The sequence below is a fragment of the Anguilla rostrata genome, chromosome 11, assembly GCF_018555375.3.
Source record: "Anguilla rostrata isolate EN2019 chromosome 11, ASM1855537v3, whole genome shotgun sequence".
Lineage (NCBI taxonomy): Eukaryota > Metazoa > Chordata > Actinopteri > Anguilliformes > Anguillidae > Anguilla > Anguilla rostrata.
In genome coordinates, this window is record NC_057943.1 from 6311526 (window position 1) to 6334112 (window position 22587).

Sequence of the window (22587 nt, forward strand, 5' to 3'; positions counted from 1 at the left end):
TACCAGCTCGAGATGTGGGAGTCCCACACTATTCTATGAATGAAGTCTTCATAACGCCAACACATGGCCAATCAGCAGGAGGAGACTTTTGATTCATATCCATCTGTGGTGTAGGATTTCATACTTTTTCCATTGACACAATGTTACCATAGCAACACAATGCATTACCCTAAACTCTCAAATCCCATTTTTAATTGTAGCCAAGATAAATTTGATATCCCCTCTGGACAAAATCAACTTTTTTCAAGGAAGACTGATTTTTTTTGTTGTCATTTTCAATATTTATCTACCATGCAGTTAAATTAATTCTATTGAACACTCATGCACACACAAACACAGACACATGCACATACATACACTGACACACAGTAAACACACACACGTACAGTACAAACGCACGCTTGCACACACACACACACACACAACACACACACACTCAGACATATCCCTGTGTTTGAAAAAAAAAAAAAAAACAACTAAAACCTGAAGTATGGGCAACTGACATTTTTCTGTCAACACTTAAGAAATCATATTACTAACAATTACAGGAGAAACAAACAACAACACACGTACTTATAATTTCATATCACTTGTCATAATAAAAGTAAAACAAATCCGTGGTGCGCTGCCACGCCTCTTCAGAGGCCGGTGAATCTTTGCAGAAAACGAAGGCGGCAGATTCTGTTTTTTTTTTTTCCAGCAGAATGCACACCCACCTCATCGCTCTCATTCTGTTCCGACAACCTCGTCTGCCAAGCTCACTCAATTTGGCCCGGCTGTCAGAGTCATTTGGGGGGTGGTGGGGGGGGTGGGGGGTGGGAACAGGAAACTGACACAGCAATACACATTCATTACTCTGCCATTACTGCGTTTGGATCCAACGCACGGCTATTCCAGACTCCAAAAAAATCTTAGAAATGAATCCCGCCCCTGGACCTGATGCTTTATGGGATTTTATAAATCTGCCACGGGAAGGTCAACTAGTACAGATACATACAAAAGAACAACACTGAATTTAATTCGCTCAGATAAAGAATGGTAGATGGGTTATTGCAAAATGTGATATACATTATGATTATATATATATATATTCACCTTACTAGCCCAAGATTCATGCTCACAGTTTTATATTATATATGTATGCTGTCCAAAACAAACTAGGTTCAGACTTATGGTAAATGTATTATTAGGGGAGACTACTACCTGGGGCTTGAGCCTTCAATAGATAAAGTTACAAAGAATGATAGTTCATGATACTCTGCTGACACTAGGTTGTTTCTCTAAATACCTATAGTGGATATGCATAAACTGGGATGTACGAGAATATAAAATTCATGATGGGACAATATAAACCCTATGAGAAAATGTACTTTTCCACTCTGTTCAGTGGTGATAAGAATGATCATAATAATAATCTGCATTTGCCAGTGGAGGACATTCATAAACTATACAATGCAACCTGCTGATACATAAAAATAAGGCACAGTTATAAAACAGCCTTGACTTGAAGTATAATAGACTCAATAAAAACTGTTGGTAAGGTGGTATTATTTTTGATGAATTAAGATGCCGGAGCTATTTCAGCAGGGATGGCCAGTATTCAATCGATTTGTCCTTAGCTTTGACTTTCACAGATTTTTAATTGTTTTTTACTAACTCAATTTGGTGAGTTAGTTTTAGTGGTTGTTGAACCTTCCAAACGGTTTGAAAAAAAAAAATTTATATATATTCTTGCTTTTCACAGTCGAGGTCAAGGACAAATATTTATTGAATTGTGTTTAAAAACAGATACACGAGGCAGATATTTTATTCATAATATATCCCATCTCATTCAGCTTTCATGTAAGCACATGCATTTTGTGGATACACTTGTTAACTTTAAAATTAAACCTTAAAAATCTTAATTGACTGCCACACAAATGTAATGCTGCTACTGACCTATTGGGGGTTTACAGTACATCAATGAGCTCATCCACCCATCCATCCATCCATTATCTATACCCGCAAAATTCCAGGTTAGTGATACGGGAGGTGCTGGAGACTATCCCAGCATGCATTGGGTGAGAGGAAGGAATACACCCTTGTAGATAGTTCACCAGCCCATCGCAGGGCAAACACACCATTCACTCACGCACTCACACACTCATATCTATGGGCAATTAAGAGTCTCCGATTAGCCTAACCTGCATGTCTTTGGACTGTGGGAGGAAGACTGATTACCCAGAGGAAACCCAAGCGGACACGGGGAGAACACGCAAACTCCACACAGAAAGGCCCCAAGCCGAGAATTCGAACCAAGAACCTCAGCGAGCTCACATGGATGTAAATTATCGCTATATGCAGAACGGTGCCTCATTGAGCTAAATAATATAACCTGCCACATCTTTCCTGCAGCCATTTAAAATATTGAAACATTACAGCCGGATATTAGGCTATTAAATTACAAAAAAGTAATGTCCTTGAAGTTGCAATGTCCCTCCCTCAACACCCAACAATTATTATGTCATTTTAAATGGGTCCATGTAACAAATAATTCATATCAATTCAATAATTTTCACGAAAGCGATTCTACACCCCACAGATTACATCACTGCGCCCACGATGTATCAGCTAAGTGCCCTAGATGCACGTTGGAAATAGGGGACTTCATACAAATGATCCAACGATGTCAAAAACTGAAACCTTACTGGAATGATGAATTATTCAAAACGGCAGAAAGATCAGCCTCCAGAGCCTCATACTGGATATCCATTAACTAAATTTTATGACTGCAATAAAAAAAAAAAATCATAATTGAGCTTCTTCCTCAATTAAACAGTGGATGGGATTTTTACCTTACTGTACTCTGGAGAAAAATGTACTCCATTTGGAAACATTCTGGGGACGTCTTATTGACCATATACCAAATATAGTAGGTGATCTAGAGTCGATTAAGTAATCAATAGAAAGATTTATGATTTCGATAAATATTAATAAAAAATGTATATTCGATAAAGTTTCAGGAAAACAGGAAATATATTTATTCTTGTTTCAATTTAATTGACCAATTAGCAACATATATACGTATGTGCACACACACACACGCATATTTGAAGGTCAGGTGTATTTTGCATCGTGGCTATTGATGGAAGGGAAGGAGATGGAAATGTGTGGAATAGTAACGTGTGAATTTGTAACCACTCACTATTGAAGGTACACGAAACCCCCCCCCCCCCAATAAAATTAACTAAAATAAAAAAAACTACTAAAAAACTAAACAAGAAAATGATGAGCACTGTGCACAGAACATGCACCCAAGCGCTCCCTGCTCACAAATAACAGAGCACACAAATTGACTTTAATCCAGCTAATGACTATGTGCCTCAATAAACCGATCCTAAACCAAAAGGTATTAGCGGCTCAATTATGTTTCCATAAAACCAAATTAAACACCCTAATGAACACGGTTTCTGCCCCGTACAGCAAGGAGCCTTTATTGCACGTTTTTACTTTTCTCAGTGTGAACAATATTTGGAACGCTTTTCCAAACTGAAACACAGCAGCACCGACTCCACTGCCTTCAGGCAGAAACATTCAGAGACTTAAACGAGCTGAAGGTTGTTGGTTTGTAATAAAATTCTCGATAGGGGTGGTTTTCGACATCTCCATAACTGTCATTACATCTCTTAAATTATGAGATTTTAATGTTTCGTAGTAGCTTGAAAAGAACTGAACTGAATGGAATTTCATTCCTGACATCCATATGGTCCAAAAGTCATTGATTTCTACAGCCTTGATCAATAGGATTGGGGAGTACTTTTAATGTACTGTATAGTAGATGGCAGGATTGGCTTAGCCCTAAGTCTGTCCACTGAGCTTAGAGTTGGGAGTCCATACATTCTCTATGGAGATCACTAGAAGACAGTTCCTCACTAGTCCACCAGTCCCTCTGGCCTAAAGCCCTGAAGCCAGGTGCCCGGGGGGGTTGACTGTACCTCTCGGAGGTGGGGTCCTTGCAGTTGAGGGGGATGGGGGTGGGTACCTCTCAGAGGTGGGTCCTTGCAGTTTAGGGGGTTGGGGGTGGCACCGTACCTCTTGGAGGTGGGGTCCTTGCAGTTGAGGGGGTGAGGGGGGTTAAGGGGGGTCGGCTGTACCTCTCAGAGGTGGGGTCCTTGCAGTTGAAGGGGTTAGGGGGGGGTCGACAGTACCTCTTGGAGGTGGGGTCCTTGCAGTTGAGGGGATTAGGGGGGGTCGACAGTACCTCTCGGAGGTGGGGTCCTTGCAGTTGAGGGGGTTAGGGGAGGGGAGGGGGGTCGTACCTCTCGGAGGTGGGGTCCTTGCAGTTGAGGGGGTACTTGAGCTCGATGACGTCGCCGTTCTTCTCCCGCAGGAGGCCGTGCTGCTCGGTGTAGTACTGCACCAGCTCCGCCAGCGTGGCGAACTTCTCCCCGCCGTACAGGTCGTAGTAGTCCCCCGAGTTCTGGATCTTAATGTGGGTGACCTCATCGTTCCTCCTACCGGGGAGGGGGAGACAGGATTGAGGGGAGGGGGGGGGCAGACAAAATGATCAGCAGTGGGTCAAGCTAACAGGCAAACAGCAGGACTCTGAAGGACATGCATACGAAGATAATGACCCGGATTCAATTAACACTTCTCGTTAATCAGTACTTACAAATGCTTGAAGTGTTTCCAGTTTCCCCCCCCCATCGTTGTTTGCACAACTAATGGTTTTCATTTGTGTTAAGCACATATGTTGACACAGTGTTCAGTGTCGCTCATTTCCAGGCGACCCAGAGAGCTAATCGAGCCCCGTTAGAGTAGATATTAACGGGAAATGTAAATCACCACTACCACGCAAATAATGTCCCTGCCTTTCTCTACGTGCATTCTGGGACTGTGGGGGGTCACAGCTCGGTCGAATCAGTATGCCAGCTGCCCATCACCTGAGCTCGTTAATTTTCGGTACAGTATGTACTACGCCTGTGTTCACGCCAGCTCAACGATTACTGTAATTTAAATCAACTCAGCAGGAAATGCTTCTGAATGAATTTACAGCATACTGTTCCATCGTAACTTCATGTGACATCAGAGGCTCCAGTGACTGCGCATTTCACCTGTAGTTTTTAGGATATACAGGTAGTGTGGAATGCACTACTTACAGACAAAGATGAGCCATAAAACTACATAAGCATGGGCAGGGTAAATCTGTAACATCAAAGATGGTATACTGTCACAGTATGACAGTAAATGGAAATATTTTATTGTACAGCTTCAATTAATCAATGAATTTTATTTTAAATTATCCTTTTCCTAATGCATGCACAGCGCATACGTGCGTTCACACACACACACACACACACAACACCAGTACACCAGTACTCCAGTTATCCTAGAATAATAAAAAGCTGATCTGTGAGTCTGGCTGATCGATTCTACTCATGGACATGACGGAGGATGCAAACTACATGAAAAGTAAACTAATTTCTGTTGACATGTTGATATCATAGCCAGCGCCCCCAACCACGAGCACACCAGCTGTGAGACAAAATCAATGCTGACAGCAGTACACACACACACACAGACACCCACACGCACACACACACACACACTCGTACACATGCATACACACACACACGCACACACATATGCATGCACAAACACACACACACAAATATGCACTAATCTGTTTCGACCTCACTCAGACACTCACTGTGGGGAAACCGTGTCACAGTCCTAACTCGTGAATAATGCCAGGCTTGCCAGCATACACCAGAAATTTTGGGCCCATGAACCAAGACATGACAGCCTCCTTGACCTGAGGGCAGAACCTTACACAACGGGCCTTTTTTGCCCACAACACCAAGACAAAATATGTGCCATGGTCCCAAAACTTTTGCATTTTTACTTGTACATGCATGTCTTTCAGCAAAAATACAACTGCACATAATCAGATTTTCTACGGTGATAATGAGACAGAAAATAATGTCTGTCCATCCGGATGCAAGGAGCTATACACTCCAACCAGTCATGACAACAAACACACACACACAGAACACATCAGGAAGTGAAATACATCACAACACTCCTTTCTCTCTCCTCCTCTCTCTTTCCTCTCTCCCTCCTTCTCTCTCTCACCCTCTCTCTTTCTCTCTCCCCCCCTCACTCTCTCACCCCCCCTCACCCTGTCTTCTTCTTCCCTCTCCCTCTCTCTCTCTCACCCTCTCTCTTTCTTCCCTCTCCCCCCCTCTCTCTCACCCTCTCTCCCCCCCCCCCCCCTCATAATTCTGCGCTCACTCCTAACTCTGTAATTGCATTATCCATGTTCCGGGCGGGGTGGAAGACAGAGCCTCTCATCGGTGTAATGTAATGACCGGCGGAGCTATGGCGGAACGGCTGTTTGTGCTGTTCGCAGAAGGCTGTAATGCAATTCTGTAAAACACAACGAGAGTTACACACTCCACTGGGTTTACATTACAATATTTTTTTTTGTGTGTGTTTGTTTTATATTTATTCTCTCACTCTCTCTCATTCGCTCTCTTCCCGTCCCTCTGTTTCCATGGAGATCTTAGCTTGCTTGTTGGTGGACCGTTAGAACTGTTTAGGGCCTCCGTTTCAACTTGCTTGCATTGAATGGGCCTATATGAATGTGTGAAATGTAAAGACATCCTCTGTTAGTCTCACGGTCGTGCCTTCGCGGCTATTGCAATCGCCCCCCAATCTCATGCATCATCCTTTGGCTACAGAAGAGCAAATACGGAAAATGAAAAATTGCAGGATGCCAAAGTGTTATTCAAAAAAAAAATAAAAAAATGCACTCGGTGATTCACTGCAAACGAACAACGTTTCAACCCACAAGATCGCGTTGCATAACATCACATCCACACCCATTCCAAGCCCCGCCCCCCAGCAACCCACCCACCAATCATGCTCCATCAGCACGGTCTCCTTATTGGCAGTTCACACACACACCCTGGCTGGTCTTCCCCCTCAGATGGACACATGGCAGCCAAATGAGAGCAGAACTGAACAACTCCCTCTGCCTTGCCTGACATTTTTACCTCATTTGCATATTTCTATCACGTTTTCTAGAACATCACCTTGTTTACCCCAGTAGTACGAGGGCAGAGAGGAGGGTCACATCTGGGCAATTTGACTGAATCGGTTTTGCTCCAGGATGCCTCTTGCTCATTTTTTAATCTTTAGAACAGCATGAGTTCATCACCAATTTCACTGCCAAAGCAATGTTCTTTAGAAGCTGGAAAAAAAAAAACCCACGCACAATTGCCCTATTGAGTCTACTGCAGAATGCATTTTAACTGTTTCCTTCCAGTGCCTAGGACAGTTCTGTAAGAGCCTGATCTCCAAGATTAGGGCTGCTCAGTTATGTTCCTCGAGATCTACCATCCTATTGGTTTTCATTTCAACCCCAATTTGACACACCTAATTCTACTAATTGGCGAGCCTCTAGCCATTGAATGAGGAGTGGTTTTGTTAGGGTTAGAGTGAAAAACAACAGGACGGTAGATCTCCAAAAACAGGGTTGGACAGGCCTGAGCTATACGCACCAGATACACCACTCCAGCTCCTACCCAGTCAAAATTTAAATTAAAGGACCCCTCCACATTCTGAGCAAAGGTCATTTTAGCACCGGCTATTAGTCACGGGAATTGTGAAGATCTACATAGAAGAGCCAGCCTGCATTCTGGGCATTTAATAGGTTAAGTGAGTCAACTGCAGTGCATAAGGGTGGAAAATCTATACACACTGCTGGACAATGGACATTTCCATTTCATCCCCAGGGCTTAGACTACCCTTAAATAGCCAGGGAGGCCCAGTTCTGCAGTGGGGGGTGGGGATCAGATTTTATGAAAACCTCATCCCCTTAACAATGAAGTTTTAAATACCTGAAATTCCAGGGGCAGTCATCCCAACACAAAGTGGAAAAAATATTACCTGGCAATTGAAGGCCCACTCTGTAATTTCAGTTACTAATAAAATGCTAATGGCTTACAACTAGCAAAAATTTGAAGATATGGCACAATAGTATATAATTATTCTCCTAATAAAAAATAACGATCAAGATTCCCATGTGAAGCACTTCAAAAGGAAAAATAAGTATTTAAAATAAGTGTCTGACCAACACAACTTCCTTGTTCATCTTCAGTCTTCCGCCTTTCATTCTTCTTCTTTGTTTTTGATGTCTGAGCATTCTTGGAGTCTTATGCAGCTCATCACCATGGTAACTAACTCATCACTAATCCATCAGGTGAGATATTGAAAGGAATAGTTAGCTAAAATTTTACTAAATAAACCATGTCTAACGACCTCAGATGTACTTGACCATTGCAACATGAACATGACTTGACATCTGAACATTCTAATGCTGATGTAACAATCACTACTGGTAACAGAGAGTAGTAGAATTCTAAAACATCAACTTGGACTTTTGAATAAAAAAAAAAAAAAAAACCATCTCCATGCCTGGGAAACCAAACCAGTTCACAGGGTTTGGACCGGTTTTTTCAGCTCCATCCAGCAAAATGGCCGATAAGAGAGGGAGAAGCAGGGGGAGATGAGGTAACGAGATGAGGGAGCCTCTTTGTTTGCATGTTACACAGCACAGCGGAGCACCGAGCCTGGGAACAAACAGAGAGAGAGCCTTATCTAAACCGGGCCGCTTGTTTGAGGAGACAACGGCATCTTTCTTAATGGCTCTGCCGTCGTTTCTGCATCCCTCTCTTATCCCCATCCCCACTCAGATTCGAGAGGGTGCTCTAACGCGCACTGGAGCCTGTTCTCAATTAATCTATAATGGACCTACGGGCGCCAGACCCTCAGCCGTTGGACAGGAGTATCGACTCAGGGAGACTAGTATTTGTGTTTTAGTGATAGAGGTTAATAGAGGGAATGCAATGATTCCTAATGGAATGAAAAAGGGGTAAGAGGAACAGAACCTCTGGGGCCTTTTTTTGGTCAGTCCATTCTATCCAGAAAGCCCTGTCAGCCATTGGACAAAGCTGGCGAATCGGCAGGATTACAATCTCCCACTAACTGCTACTGATGCTGATGTAGTACCCTTCGTTGATCACTTGGGTTAGGTAGGGGGGGAAAAAAAAGACTTTGTGATAGAAACTTAAGTTCACGTATTTTACTTTAGGGTAACAAAAGGGGAGAGAGTTTCAGAACAAGATCAGTCAGTGCCAGGCTGACTTCAAATACTACAGTCTGTGTTAGCTCTGGGTGAGATGCTTTTGTTTGACCCGGATAACCTATCACACTTCACTGTGGATGAGAACAGAATAGGTTTTTACATTGAGTCACCACAAAATATCTAAGACTGAAGCTTGTCTGACTCACTAATCCTTGCAACCACCAGACCATAACATTCAATACACCTGAAACAACTCTACCAAGAAAACTGAATATTATTTCCTTTTACTGTATTATGTCCTCCACCATAAAGTTGTGCGATCAAGGCAAATATTACAATGTTCCATAGTGTCATTTGTCTTGATTGCACATCACGTGGTAATGAATACACAGTACCGAAATCTTAACTATGGACAAGATTATCGAGGTTTTGCCAGTCGCCATGGCAATATCAATCAGACCAGGAAAAGTAATGCTGAAAGAACATGAAATTGGAGAACTGAATCAAATCAAATCAAATCATTTGATTCATTGTCATCTGATTGTTTAAAGTCAGAGTGGATAGCAACCTATGAGTCTTCATATGCAGGTTTTTCATTTTGGATGGAAATCAGAATAAACAAAAATGAATAAATAAATAAATATTCAGTGATGGCGCTCCGGTCATCGGTGGTGGATTCAGATCCAGCTCAGTTCGCAGCTCCAGCTGGACAGAGGCGCCGCGGGACAGAGGGGAAGAGTCCAGGCCTGGCAGTCGCTCCTGGGATTCCCCCAGCATTCCCCCAGCATTCCCTCAGCATTCCCAGAGCATTCCCCAGCGTTCCCCAGCATCCCCAGCGTTCCCCAGCGTTCCCCCAGCGTCTTTCCCCCAGCTTAGCTCCCCAGCATCCCCAGCGTTCCCCAGCTTTCCCCCAGCATCCCCCAGCGTTCCCAGCTTTCCCCCAGCATCCCCCAGCGTTCCCCAGCTTTCCCCCAGCATCCCCCAGCGTTCCCCAGCTTTCCCCCAGCATCCCCCAGCGTTCCCCAGCGTTCCCCCAGCATCCCCCAGCGTTCCCCAGCTTTCCCCCAGCATCCCCAGCGTTCCCAGCGTTCCCCAGCTTTCCCCAGCGTTCCCCAGCGTTCCCCCAGCCTTCCCCGAGCATTCCCCAGCGTTCCCCAGCTTTCCCAGCATCCCCCAGTGTTCCCCAGCTTTCCCCAGCATCCCCCAGCGTTCCCCGAGCATTCCCCAGCGTTCCCCAGCTTTCCCCCACCATTCCCCAGCGTTCCCCCAGCATTCCCCAGCGTTCCCCCAGCGTTCCCCGAGCATTCCCCAGCGTTCCCCAGCTTTCCCCCACCATTCCCCAGCGTTCCCCCACCATTCCCCAGCATCCCCCAGCGTTCCCCCAGCATTCCCCAGCCTTCCCCCAGCCTTCCCCAGTGTTCCCTGAGCATTCCCCAGCGTTCCCCAGCGTCCCACCAGCATTCCCCAGCGTTCCCCCAGCATTCCCCAGCATTCCCCAGCGTTCCCCAGCATTCCCCAGCGTTCCCCAGTGTCCCCCCAGCATTCCCCAGCCTTCCCCAGCATCCCCCCAGCGTTCCCCAGCATGCCCCCAGCGTTCCCCTAGCATTCCCCAGCGTTCCCCCAGCATGCCCCAGCGTTCCCCCAGCATGCCCCCAGCGTTCCCCAACTTTCCCCCAGCATTCCCCCAGCGTTCCCCCAGCATTCCCCAGCGTTCCCCAGCATTCCCCCAGCGTTCCCCAGCATCCCCCAACATTCCCCCAGCGTTCCCCCAGCCTTCCCCGAGCATTCCCCAGCGTTCCCCAGCCTTCCCCCAGCGTTCCCCCAGCGTTCCCCCAGCGTCCCACCAGCATTCCCCCAGCGTCCCCCAGCATTACTCCAGCATTCCCCCAACATGCCCGGCACCACGCTAAGGTCTCTGTAATCAGAGCAGGCCGGGTGGCGGCGGGCCGGGATGCCGGTGGTCAGGCGCTGGTAAATAGCCAGGCACTGTCACAGGGGGAGAGGAGCGCGGACAGAGAGCATTAACAGTACCGACACAGACTCAGAATCAGGGCTCTGTATTAGCAATCAAACCTGCTGCCTCTGTCTGCTTCTCATTCACATGCACAAGCACACACACACTCTGAAAACACAACACACACACACACACACTCTGAAAACACAACACAAACAGACACACACTCTATAAACACAAACACACTCTACACACTATAAACACAGAACACACACACGCACACTCTATAAACACAACACACCCCCACACACACACACACACTATAAACACAACACACACTCACACTCTATAAGCAACACACATGCACATATACTCCATAAACACAACCCACACACACACATACACACACACACACTCAATAAACAACCACACACACACACACACACACTAAATAAACAACCACACACACACACACACACACACACTCTATAAACACTCATTTCACTCTCTGCCTCTCTCTCACCCTTTCTAGACCACAATGTGTAAAACAGCAAGCTAAAAAACAGCAGATTACTTTTTCAGCACCACCTGAACAAAGTGTAGGTTGTGTGTGTGTGCTCATGCACCGAGAAATAAATGATAGATATTCTGATAGGACAGGCAGAGAGAATCACAAAGGCATGCAAGTATAATTCAGCTGGAAATCCAATGTGAGCAAAAAGATACTGAGCGCCAGAGAGGGAGAAGGGCTTCCATGATGAAGATAAACTGGCAGGGAGGGGGAGGGGCTCCGTGTTTGGGCTTCCCGGTACAGCAGCTCTGGGCTCGCAAACACTCCTAATGAAAAGCGACACCCTCTTTTAAAAACACAGATATCCCCGCACTGTCATCACCGGGGGGCGTCTGGGGCATAATGTCATTAGCGGGCGGGGCAGAGGCCCTGCGGGGGGGTTGGGGGGGGGGGGGTGCTGGCGGGGCGGGGGGGAAGCTCCCTAACCCTCTCAGAGTGTTGGGCCCCCCCCCCTGCACCCCCGGCACCCCCGGCAGCTGCCGTGAGCCGTCAGAGGGGTCAAACACAGGTGCGCGGTCAGACAGGGCCATGGGAAGACGATACGCGTTGGGACGCGTCGGCTCGGCACGCAAACACTTCCAGCCACGGGGGGACGGGGGGGGACGGAGGGTGATCTACATCTTTATCATGATTCGGAGGCGAGGGAAAACAGCTCGGTACACAGAGCCATACACGTGCCACGAAAAAGTGCCTGCCCCCTTCCTGCGCTTTCCTCTGTTACTGCCCATCTGTCACGCCGTTTCAGATCTCAGATCACAATTTCAAAGCTTTAGAAAAAAATGTCATATTAGACAAAGGGAAACGGAGTAAACACAAAACACATTTTTAAAAATAATTTCAGTTTTTTAATGAAAAAAGTGCTAACAGTGTGTGAAAAAGTATGAAATGTGTTTTACTCAGGTTCCCTCTGTCTAATATTACACTTTTTCTAAACATCTGAAATCATTCAGCAAAAAGGGCAAATACTTTTTTTTTTACAGCACTGTATATCATTTTTTTCCCCAGTCTTTTTTCCTCCATCTTGTTTTCCTCCCATGTGCATCTTTACCCAATTTCCCCTCTCAAGTGTAGCACACACATTGGTCACAGTCCATGAATACAAGGGAGTGCAAAACACGCTTACTGTACGGTGCCTCGAGGTAAAATATAACATCCTGAGAAAAACGTAATAAACATCAACTCGTTCAGCTAATGTCGGTGCCGTTTCTCAAACATCGTCTCTTAACTCTCTCCGGCAAAGAAAATAAAAATATATTTTTAAAAAAGTCTGGCCACAATTTTTAAGAGCTGCGCTTAGAGCAGCCATTAGATATTTTCCAGCTCATGAAGTTTACGTGAAGACAGGCTACAGGGTGAATTTTAAGCTGAGCCACTGAGGCATTCGTTTCTGTTTCTGTCAGTCCTTCAAAGGCTACTCCCTCACAGCCATGTGCCTGTGCAGTACCGAGGGCGGGGTCAAGGGTCACCGGTGCCACCAATGGCGGGGTAAAGGTGTCACTGGTGCCAACAGGAGTCTGAGATTTCACAGTGTCTGCGCTGACAGGTCCCTGCATGAGGGCTGAACGCGATTAGCCGCTAACGCTGACACCCGCCATTCCTGTCGTTCCCTGAAGCTGCTCTTCAATCCTGTCGGTTCCATATCCTACATTGCACCGCCCCCCCCCAACGTGACTCCGCCTCCAGTCCTTCAGTTTGCTTTAAAGACCCCAGCTAGCCCACACACCTGACCCAACTGCCCCCCCCCCCACCAAACATCCCACAAATCCTTACAACACCCCCCCCACCCCTCCCCAGCCCCACAAGATGTCGCATTCCAAGATAACACAACTGCTAAATGTGGCGTGTCAACCTTTTGAGCTGGCAAATTCCTGACCAATCACAGCTAATGTTACTTCCATCGGTATGACAACAGGGGCTAAACACTACCGTTTCTCATTGGGTAGGGGTTAATTGAGAGTTTCTTCTTAAATATGCATCCAAGCCACCTACTCCAGGCGCTAGGGCTATCCATTGCACCTGTGTAAATCAAAGAGCTAACACGGAAATGGTGACTTCTGGGACGGAATGAAAGAAGTTCCAAAAAAAAAAAAAAGCTCCTTGTTTCTAACCATCATAACCAGTCTCATTTTTCAGCCTGCGTCTTCAGACGGTTTCAGGCCATACCAACATCTGCAGAAATACGTTCATCCAAACAGATTGGCCACCACTGCAAACATTCACCATAATTAGAGGCTGAGCAATTGGTAGCCTATATCCTTAACTCCCTACAGTGAGTGACCTTTAAGAAAAGGCAGACTGAGAGTGCGATTCACAGATTTGTCCATTAGTTGTGTGTTCTTCTAAGGAATAGTAAAGGTCGATTCAATATTGTGCACATTTCACATGGAAGAAATCCAGCAAGCTAAATCTTAACAAACCCAATACAAAAGACAGGATATCAAGTGCTTTGGTTGAATAAGTCGGAAAACACTCAATTTCCACACAATCAAAGCCTTTTCTCTCATACTCATTAAGCAGCATTTATTTATTTTTTTACAAGCTGTGATTCTGCATTCTGTTCAATTAAGGCTATAATTACGCTCATTTCAAGCAGGTCATGGAGGTCTCTGCAGAAAAACAGAAAGTCAAAGGAACTGATTATACTGCGTATCAGGAATTAGCTTTGTTTAAACAGGAAGCAGAGCAAACAGACAGCTCATCCAGTTCACACAAACACAAATAAGAGTCCTCATCACGAAGCAAATTCAGACACAGGGAGGTGCACTGCTGAACAGAAACACGACCTTGCACACACACACACACACACACACACACACACACATACAAATACTCACAAAATGAAAAAGTCTTCATTTCATTTTTATTTCTGCCTGACAATCAGCGCCAGCAGACCAGCGACTCAACAAATGAGAAGTTACATAATAAGTGACAGGAAAATATTTCCCAAAGTTAAACAGAAAGCGTGCTGCAGTTAGACTGAATGCACCCCACTGTTCAACCCTTAAAAGGTGCGCAAGATCACAAACATGTGATCAGAGTGTCCTTACAGCAACTGAGCATTCTAATGCTGATGCGACAATCACTGCCGGGAACTGAATGCAGTGGAGTTCTAGAACAACGACAAAAACATTACAAAAAAAATAAAATAAAATCTACTCCACCCACCCCTGCCCTACCTGACGGACAGCGTGAAGTCCCCGGGGTTGCTCTTGCTCGGCCGGGCCAGGAAGCTGCCATGGACCCCGCGCGTCAGCAGGATCTGCTCCGCCTCCGTCCCAGTGATGTTGGGGTGGAACCACCTTCAAAATCAAAAATCAAAATTTAAAAAATGCATTTTATTCGCATAGCGCTTTGTTTATTTACAGAGGGCTGTCAGAAAAACGCTTTACAAAAAAAACACCAGGCCTGAACCCCCCACAAAGCAAGAAAGTGAAGTAAAAAACTTCCCAGCGGGGAGAAAAACACTCAAACACTGAGGATAAAAAAAAAACTCCCCAAAGGGAAGAAATCTCAGGAGGAAACGGCAACAGAGGTAGAGGGGAGCCCATCTTCCACGGGCTGGTCCCAGGTAAAGTCAGGGTAGGATGGATGGTAACAGAAACGGAATGAGGCCCCGTGACACACAGAACAGAAACGCTAAAACACACTGCGCTTTCACACAAAGATCCCAAAAAACACCCTGATCTCACGTGCGCTGCTACCAGGACCTGTGTTTTCAGAAGAGTCCCACAGACAGCACAGATCTGAGGTCAGCTTCTACAGCGCATGCTTTCTGCAAGGAAGTAGCATTACCCATTTCAAGTGCATTTCAAAGGCACTCAGCAAGGGTCGAAACTAAGCGCTCCGTGAAACAAACAAAATCAAATCACAGAAACCTCGGCTTGGCTGCATTGTGTGTGTAGTGGTGACTGGGGAACTTGACTCGATAACAGAAGGTTGTGAGTGGGAGTGTAGCTGCGTAGTGTGGCCAGAGCTACACGTAACTACGTTATGCAAGTAAGCAACACGATAGCACAACAACAGTAAAGCAAGGACTTCACAAAATGTCACACCACGGCCATTGTGTTTTACACAATACTAAACTAGCCTCAGACAAGTGTTCAAAAAAAAACGTCCCAGGAACCCTATTCATTTTAACATAAGTCCAATCCATTTTGGATGCATTAATCAGATATTTATACAATATTTCCCAGGGTCACATGACAGCTGAATATGACTACGCCCACCCATCTGCTTCTGATTATTGAGACGTCGAAGCCGGCAAAAACTTAAGAAAACTGCATGAACCATTAATTTTCATTTTCAGACCTGTAATTCATCTTCACATCTCACACTCTGTAAATCCGTAATCAGAGCGGTAATGTTCCGCAAGATCACAGGATTCAGCAGGGCGCACTTAAAAAACGGTGAAATAAAGATGAAAATGTTTTAAAAGTTGAGTAGAAATGAAAGGCCTTTTATTATCCCAGGCAAATTGTAGGGGCCAGAAGGTTAATCCGGCTTAACCCAGTGATCTGACCAGGATCCCCCCCGGGGCAGGGCCCTGCTTTCTGAGATTATGGCTTTATCTTGTGCCCCCCCACCCTAACCCCCCTCCCCCCCCCCCCCCCACGTTCCGAATACCGCCGCAACAGCCGCCATATTTACGTCTGGGGGCGGGACCGCGCGCTGGGTCACACGCCTAAGGGTAGAAAGCAAAGCGATGGAACTCCCGCCATTTTTAATATGCCTACAAATTGGGGAGGGTGGAAGAAAAAAAAAAAAACTTGACAAATCTAATATACATTACATTACATTTATTTGGCATACGCTTTTCACCCAAAGCGACGTACGAAAGTGCATACCAAGGTCTTTGGAGAAACTACAAAACACAGGTTCGATAAGGTACAATGCTCATTTCGTACAGTTATTCATAGCCAAGTAAAGAATATAAAGAAATATGGTTGCAACTGCCTTGAAATTTAAAAAAAGGCCAGTTGGACGACATTGTGGTGAATGTGGAATCGTAAGCGAGACTGACAGGCGAACCTTCCCGTCCCATCGAAACTGTCGACCCGTCTCATCAAAACCGTCTCGCCCAATGGGATGCTCCCAAAACAGAGCAGGTGACAAGACAGCAGGGAAAGGCTGTTTAACAGCACCTTGGGCTGCATGAAGGGGAGAATGGGGACATCATGAGATAGGATTTATCTCTTTTTCCAGACCACTGGAGCATGTCCACCCTGTACAAACAGACATGTGAGGAATTGACAGTGTGGCTATTTTTCCAGTGCCCCTGTAGATGAGATTACTGCCTTAGGCACACTATCAGAATCAGTCCTACAAGTCCACTAATAGAGAGAGCAGGCTAATGCTGTGGGGGTCCGGACACAAAGAACCCTGACACATTATATATATATATACATATATAGTAACATATATATATATATATATATGCACAGATCAGAACAAACATCCTGTCGTACCAAGAAAATAAAAGTGGGGATGGCCACAGACAGATTCTCCCCAAGACAGACACGAGCAATCCCACACCAACAAAGGAGCCCAACCCTCCAGACAGAGTGGCAAGTCATGAAGAGCTGCCACCCCCCCCCCAACCCCCAAATCTGCCATTGGCTGCTCTGTGGGGTGATTAGTTTGACCGGGTTGGGTCTGGAGTTTTAAGAGATCACGGCACGGGTGAAACCCGGATCGGTCCAGAGCAGAGTGCGCTTCTGAGGTTCGCAACGACACAGCCTGAGCAAGAGATAGTGTCCCGCCAGACACCCTCACTTTTGTTCCAGAAGACATACAGCAGATCCACACAGCAAAATACAAAGGCAAAGACCCCGGCAAAGACCCATACACAAAACTGTATAATGCACATAAATTAATTCATTTTGAAAAAATCATCAAATGATTGCGAAACCCTATATTAAATTATTTGTATTTTTCTTAATTCTCTATTCAGCCCACAGCACACTGGTGGTAATCCATACGCAACTAAATTCTGACTAAATCCCTCAATTTTTTACTAAATCCTCCCAAAATATAGATTTTTACCTTGAGCATCAACAAATCAAGGATTATACAGCTGGAACCATAATTGAGGCATAATTAATAAGGTTATGCACATTGCCTATGGGCATAACTGTGTCCTATTGGACCTTTCTTATGACTAAGCCTAATTGTCATTGGGCCAAAAGTATAGAATACATGCAGTAGTAGCATGAGCATTCTGAAAAAAAAATAAATAAATACATGGCATTCTACAAATACTTCACCAGGACATTTACTTTATTACAACAGCTACGGTTCATAATTTAAACACCCATGGTCATTCAAATAAATATCAGTTATCCATCAATCAAACTGTATAACAGAAACGGTCTCCTCCAGCATACAGTATGTTACCGTCCACACATTAGACAGGTGCAGGGCCCATTTTCGACCCCAAGGCTGTTTCATGGCACCCCATATCTTTTCATATCGTCCGTGTTCTGGGGGGGGGTTACTATCCAGTTAATTCCTTAGTAAGACAGCATCCTTACATAAATCTCAGCCGAAAGGATCGGTGACAACATCTGCCCGCTGAGCAGGGAGTACAGTTATCAATCCACAGACCAGAGCAATCGATCATGAATTAACACATCGGCCTACAGGGGAGATCAGCCTGAATGGAGATATTACTCTCTGTCACGCCCGTTAAGAGTCAAGAAAAAGGTCAGCATATTTGGAGTTATTTGATGTCATAAAGAGTTAGAAACATCCTTTTTCCTTTTTTCCTTCTGTCATTTTGTGAAAAAAAAAACATACCTACTATCAGTCAGGAATGAATACATTTGAGGTTATTCTCAGCAAGGAAAGAAAATCAACTATGAATCACACTGACCTCGGAAAGCCTTGTATAGCATTGCACATTTTTTGAAAATTAGGTAAAACAGTGTATAAAAATGACCTGATGCAAATGTGACTTTTCATATTGCATAAATAAACAATATTCACAGAAGCCAAATGTGAATATTATTTATTTATGAAATAGGAAAATGAAGTAAAACAGAGACTGAAAATGATCATATTCACAGTAGCCAAACGTGCTAAATTAACTAGTGAATCTCATTGTCAGCCCTCAATGAGTCAACTTGTGTGGGAAATATTTGACTTTCAACATTAAGATTAAGTGGTGAGTCATGCAAAACGTGAATATACTACACCACATTATCAAAACTTAAGTGAATTCTGATGCCCCGAGATCAAATATGCAATATGAAGCATTAGATGGTGAGTGCACAGATTGACATAGATAATAAATATGAACAACAGAATCCAGGGCCACCAAATTTGTACAATTGTACAATATTACATCGACCTGTTGAGGTAAACACTGAGGTGGCGGTCAGCAAAGTTACCTTTTAAAGAAATTACAATACGGTGTAATGAGCCAAAATATAGGTAAACTGTATAAAAAGCAAAACTAAATAAATAAAAGCGAAAATATGTGAAAAGTGCAAGCACAAGTGAGTGAACTGGAGAACATTCGACCCTGAGCATTGACACAGTGTTCCTGAATTCAGACTGGCTCTGAAGGAACAGTCAGGACAAACATGTCAGCACACCTCCAGCACAGCTCGAAGAGTTTGAGACAGCAAATTAGATAAACCAGCAAATTAGGTTTCCACCAGTGTCCTGGCTAAATTCGAGGGTAGGGAGGGGCTTCAGGTGAACAGTGGGAGAGTAATTACGGACGGACGTGGCTGGGGAGGGGCTTCAGGTGAACAGGGGGAGAGTAATTATGGACGGACGTGGCTGGGGAGGAACTTCAGGTGAACAGGGGGAGAGTAATAACAGACGGACGTGGCTGGGGAGGGGAGCAGCGTCAGGTGAACAGGGGAGGTAATAATAGACGGAGTGGCTGGGGAGGAACTTCAGGTGAACAGGGGGACAGTAATTACGGACGGACGTGGCTGGGGAGGAACTTCAGGTGAACAGAGGGAGAGTAATTACGGACGGACGTGGCTGGGGAGGGGAGCAGCTTCAGGTGAACACGGGGATCGTAATTACAGACGGACGGGCGTGGGGGGGGAGGACAGCTGGGTCCAGCGCCAGCTCCCTGATCCACCCCCTGCGCGTCGCCGATTCTCATTCCCCACGAGAGAGAGATTAGGAAAATAACTTTTCAAACGCCGCCAACTGAGCCGGATTACTGCCGGGCCTCACCAGGAGATTAGATAGGGGAACATGTGGAAGGGGGAGGCGCGGGAACGTCCACGGAATACCGTCACGAAAATGAGAATACGCGGATTTACAAGGAGAAACTGACGCAGAGATGTTACCAAGCGCTCTTCCAGCTGCTCTTCTCGAGGATACAAGCTGGAACGCAGACTAGACACTGAAATTGAATTTTGTCCCACCTGAAACACAAAGAAGATACTGCTCCGGCACCTACTTCCGAATGCTGAAGATAAGAATTCATAATTAAACTTTTATCATTAGAATTCACTTGAGATAACCGTCCACAAAAAAGAAAAAAAAACATAAATCACATTTCTGCCACTGATTTGATTTAAATTGGACAGCATGAGCATAACCTGGAAAAGCTGAAGAACAGTCAGCTTCTCCTGGTTATGTATCTGACGTGGATACGCTGTTTGTATCCACCTCAGATGCAAACAGTGAGAGCCCAAGCAACAAGCTACTGTACGTAAACAAGGTCAATAACCTGAAAAAGCTGAAGAACGGTCACGTTTACGTGCTCATTCCACCACGGATACAAACAGCAAGAGCTCACAGGTGACATATCCAGCTCAAAAACAGCTTCTCGGCACAGAGAGTATATGTCGAGCTGTGGTATTGGGTCAAATCAATGCGAGACCTTGACCGCGACCTGAAGTCCTACAGGGTGGCACGTGATTGGCCCCCAGCGCTGCCCAGAAGAGTATGGGCATCGGCTGGCACGGTAACCAACATCCCCGCGATGATAATCCCTCGGGCTTTATTCAGGCTAACTTCAGGCGGCCCGTGCCAGCCTATGCAAGAGGAACCGCCACGCACCGGCCGTGTAGCCGAGCTGGTACAACAAGATAAGAACAGATGCTACAAACCGACATTATGAACCTAACTCGCTGTTCATTTATAATAATATGAAATGAATCCTCCCGTGCATGCAGGTCAAAGAGGCTTTGTTCTGAATGCATACATACTGAATGACCTTACATAAGGCCGGTATACAACAACTGTTACAGCATAAATGCTGCCCTTTTCTATGCCACTTTCACTGCACTGTATGAAACCGGATAAAGCAAGGCTGCGTAAGCACTGCAGGTACAACAACATCTCCCCACAAAACACGAATGTATATTACTCCATGCTAAATGATGCATCAATATTACACGTACAGTATGTACACAAACATGTGTGTGTTGCCATACGCAGGTACACACACACACAGACACGCGCGTACATGCACACACACACGCGTACATGCACATGCACACACACATACACACACACATGAACATACACACACATGCACGCACACACACACACACAGGACTTCATAATGACTGCGTTATTTTCACGATCACTGAGGGCCACAGGAAGCATAAAGAGAGCCATGTGTGGTTCCAGAGCCACAGCCTGAACATCACAATATTACACAGCCTGCTTGTGGCCCTCCCATTCCTCACAGTCATAGGCTAGATACTCCCCCTTTCCCCCTTATTCCATAATGTTATATAGCTAGGAAAAGTGTCCTATGAAGATGTGGAGATAGGAACATGATTTACTAATCCCTCTGACAAACTGTCCACAGGCAATGAAAAGGAGGGCAGAATAAGTTATTCTATTAAAAACATTTTTTACACCACCACAGCAACAGATCTACCAGTCCAGGCCATGGACAGGCCTGTGCGGAGACAGCGGCTAGGATCTGACCCAGAGCGCGCCAGCCAGAGTTGCTTTGTTTAATAGATAAACCGGTTAGTTGCCAAACCAGCGAACGGCAGCAGCGTTCAAGTTTTATAAGTATTGCTCTATTACGCATTATTGCACAAACGGGAACGTATGCTCACAGCAAATGAATCAGACTAATTATTCAACTGTTCAATAATGCTCTGCTCGCCGTAAAAATTAGTGCCACCATCACAACATTTTTATTGGATTCTGTATGTAATTGCCCTAATAAGCCAATACTGAGCTTGTATTTCTGTCTCTCGGTAGTGATAACAGTGGTAGTTAAATCAGCTATTCAGGGTAAGGGACATGAGAAACTATGCAAGAGACAACAAAGTTGAAACATTTCACGTTTTGTGTTGTTGTTGTTGTTGCTGTTGTTGGAACCAAGAATAAGGCGACAAGGTTCACATAAGGTTCACAAGTTCCGCCTTCTGTTTTCTTCCTCTGAAAGGGGTTATTCAGTTCACTCTGTCATGGGCTATATTCATTTCCCTACATTAACATTAAATGGTAAATGGACTGCATTTATATAGCGCTTTTATCCAAAGCGCTTTACAATTGATGCCTCTCATTCGCCAGAGCAGTTAGGGGTTAGGGGTTAGGTGTCTTGCTCAAGGACACTTCGACACGCCCAGGGCGGGGTTTGAACCGGCAACCCTCCGACTGCCAGACAATCGGTCTTACCTCCTGAGCTATGTCGCCCCCCCGATTAAAATCGGTCGCTGCAAAACTCATGCCACACGCATGCCACACGCAAACAGGCCAGTCTCAGTTACTGTCACCTCAGTCAGTGTCATATCTGGAGAGGAGAAACTACATGTCAAACAAAATATAAGTGTGCCAATCATTACATCTTATTGATACCACAAGAAAAGGCACAATTCACTGTAGCATTTAAATTTCTCCTCTCCTCGGCTACATCTCTCCATTTACCACAGACTCATTCTGTAACATCTCTAGATGTCTGACGGTCTCAAATCTACACCCCATGGTAATTTT

At 45.2% G+C, this 22587-nt stretch overlaps 1 protein-coding gene across 3 annotated transcripts in view; it reads right to left on the bottom strand.

Moving 5' to 3' along the window:
* The window catches only part of LOC135235336 (tyrosine-protein phosphatase non-receptor type 11-like), a 42983-nt gene that overhangs the window by 12076 nt on the left and 8320 nt on the right, over positions 1-22587 (bottom strand). For 2 of the 3 annotated variants that reach the window (XM_064300732.1, XM_064300731.1), the window contains exons 2-3: positions 14832-14954; positions 4299-4493 (exon numbers count right to left, since the gene is read on the bottom strand). In XM_064300732.1, coding sequence (XP_064156802.1) covers positions 4299-4493; positions 14832-14954 — 318 coding nt within the window. The remainder of the gene's footprint in view (positions 1-4298; positions 4494-14831; positions 14955-22587) is intronic. The other variant, XM_064300733.1, reaches the window with a different exon arrangement.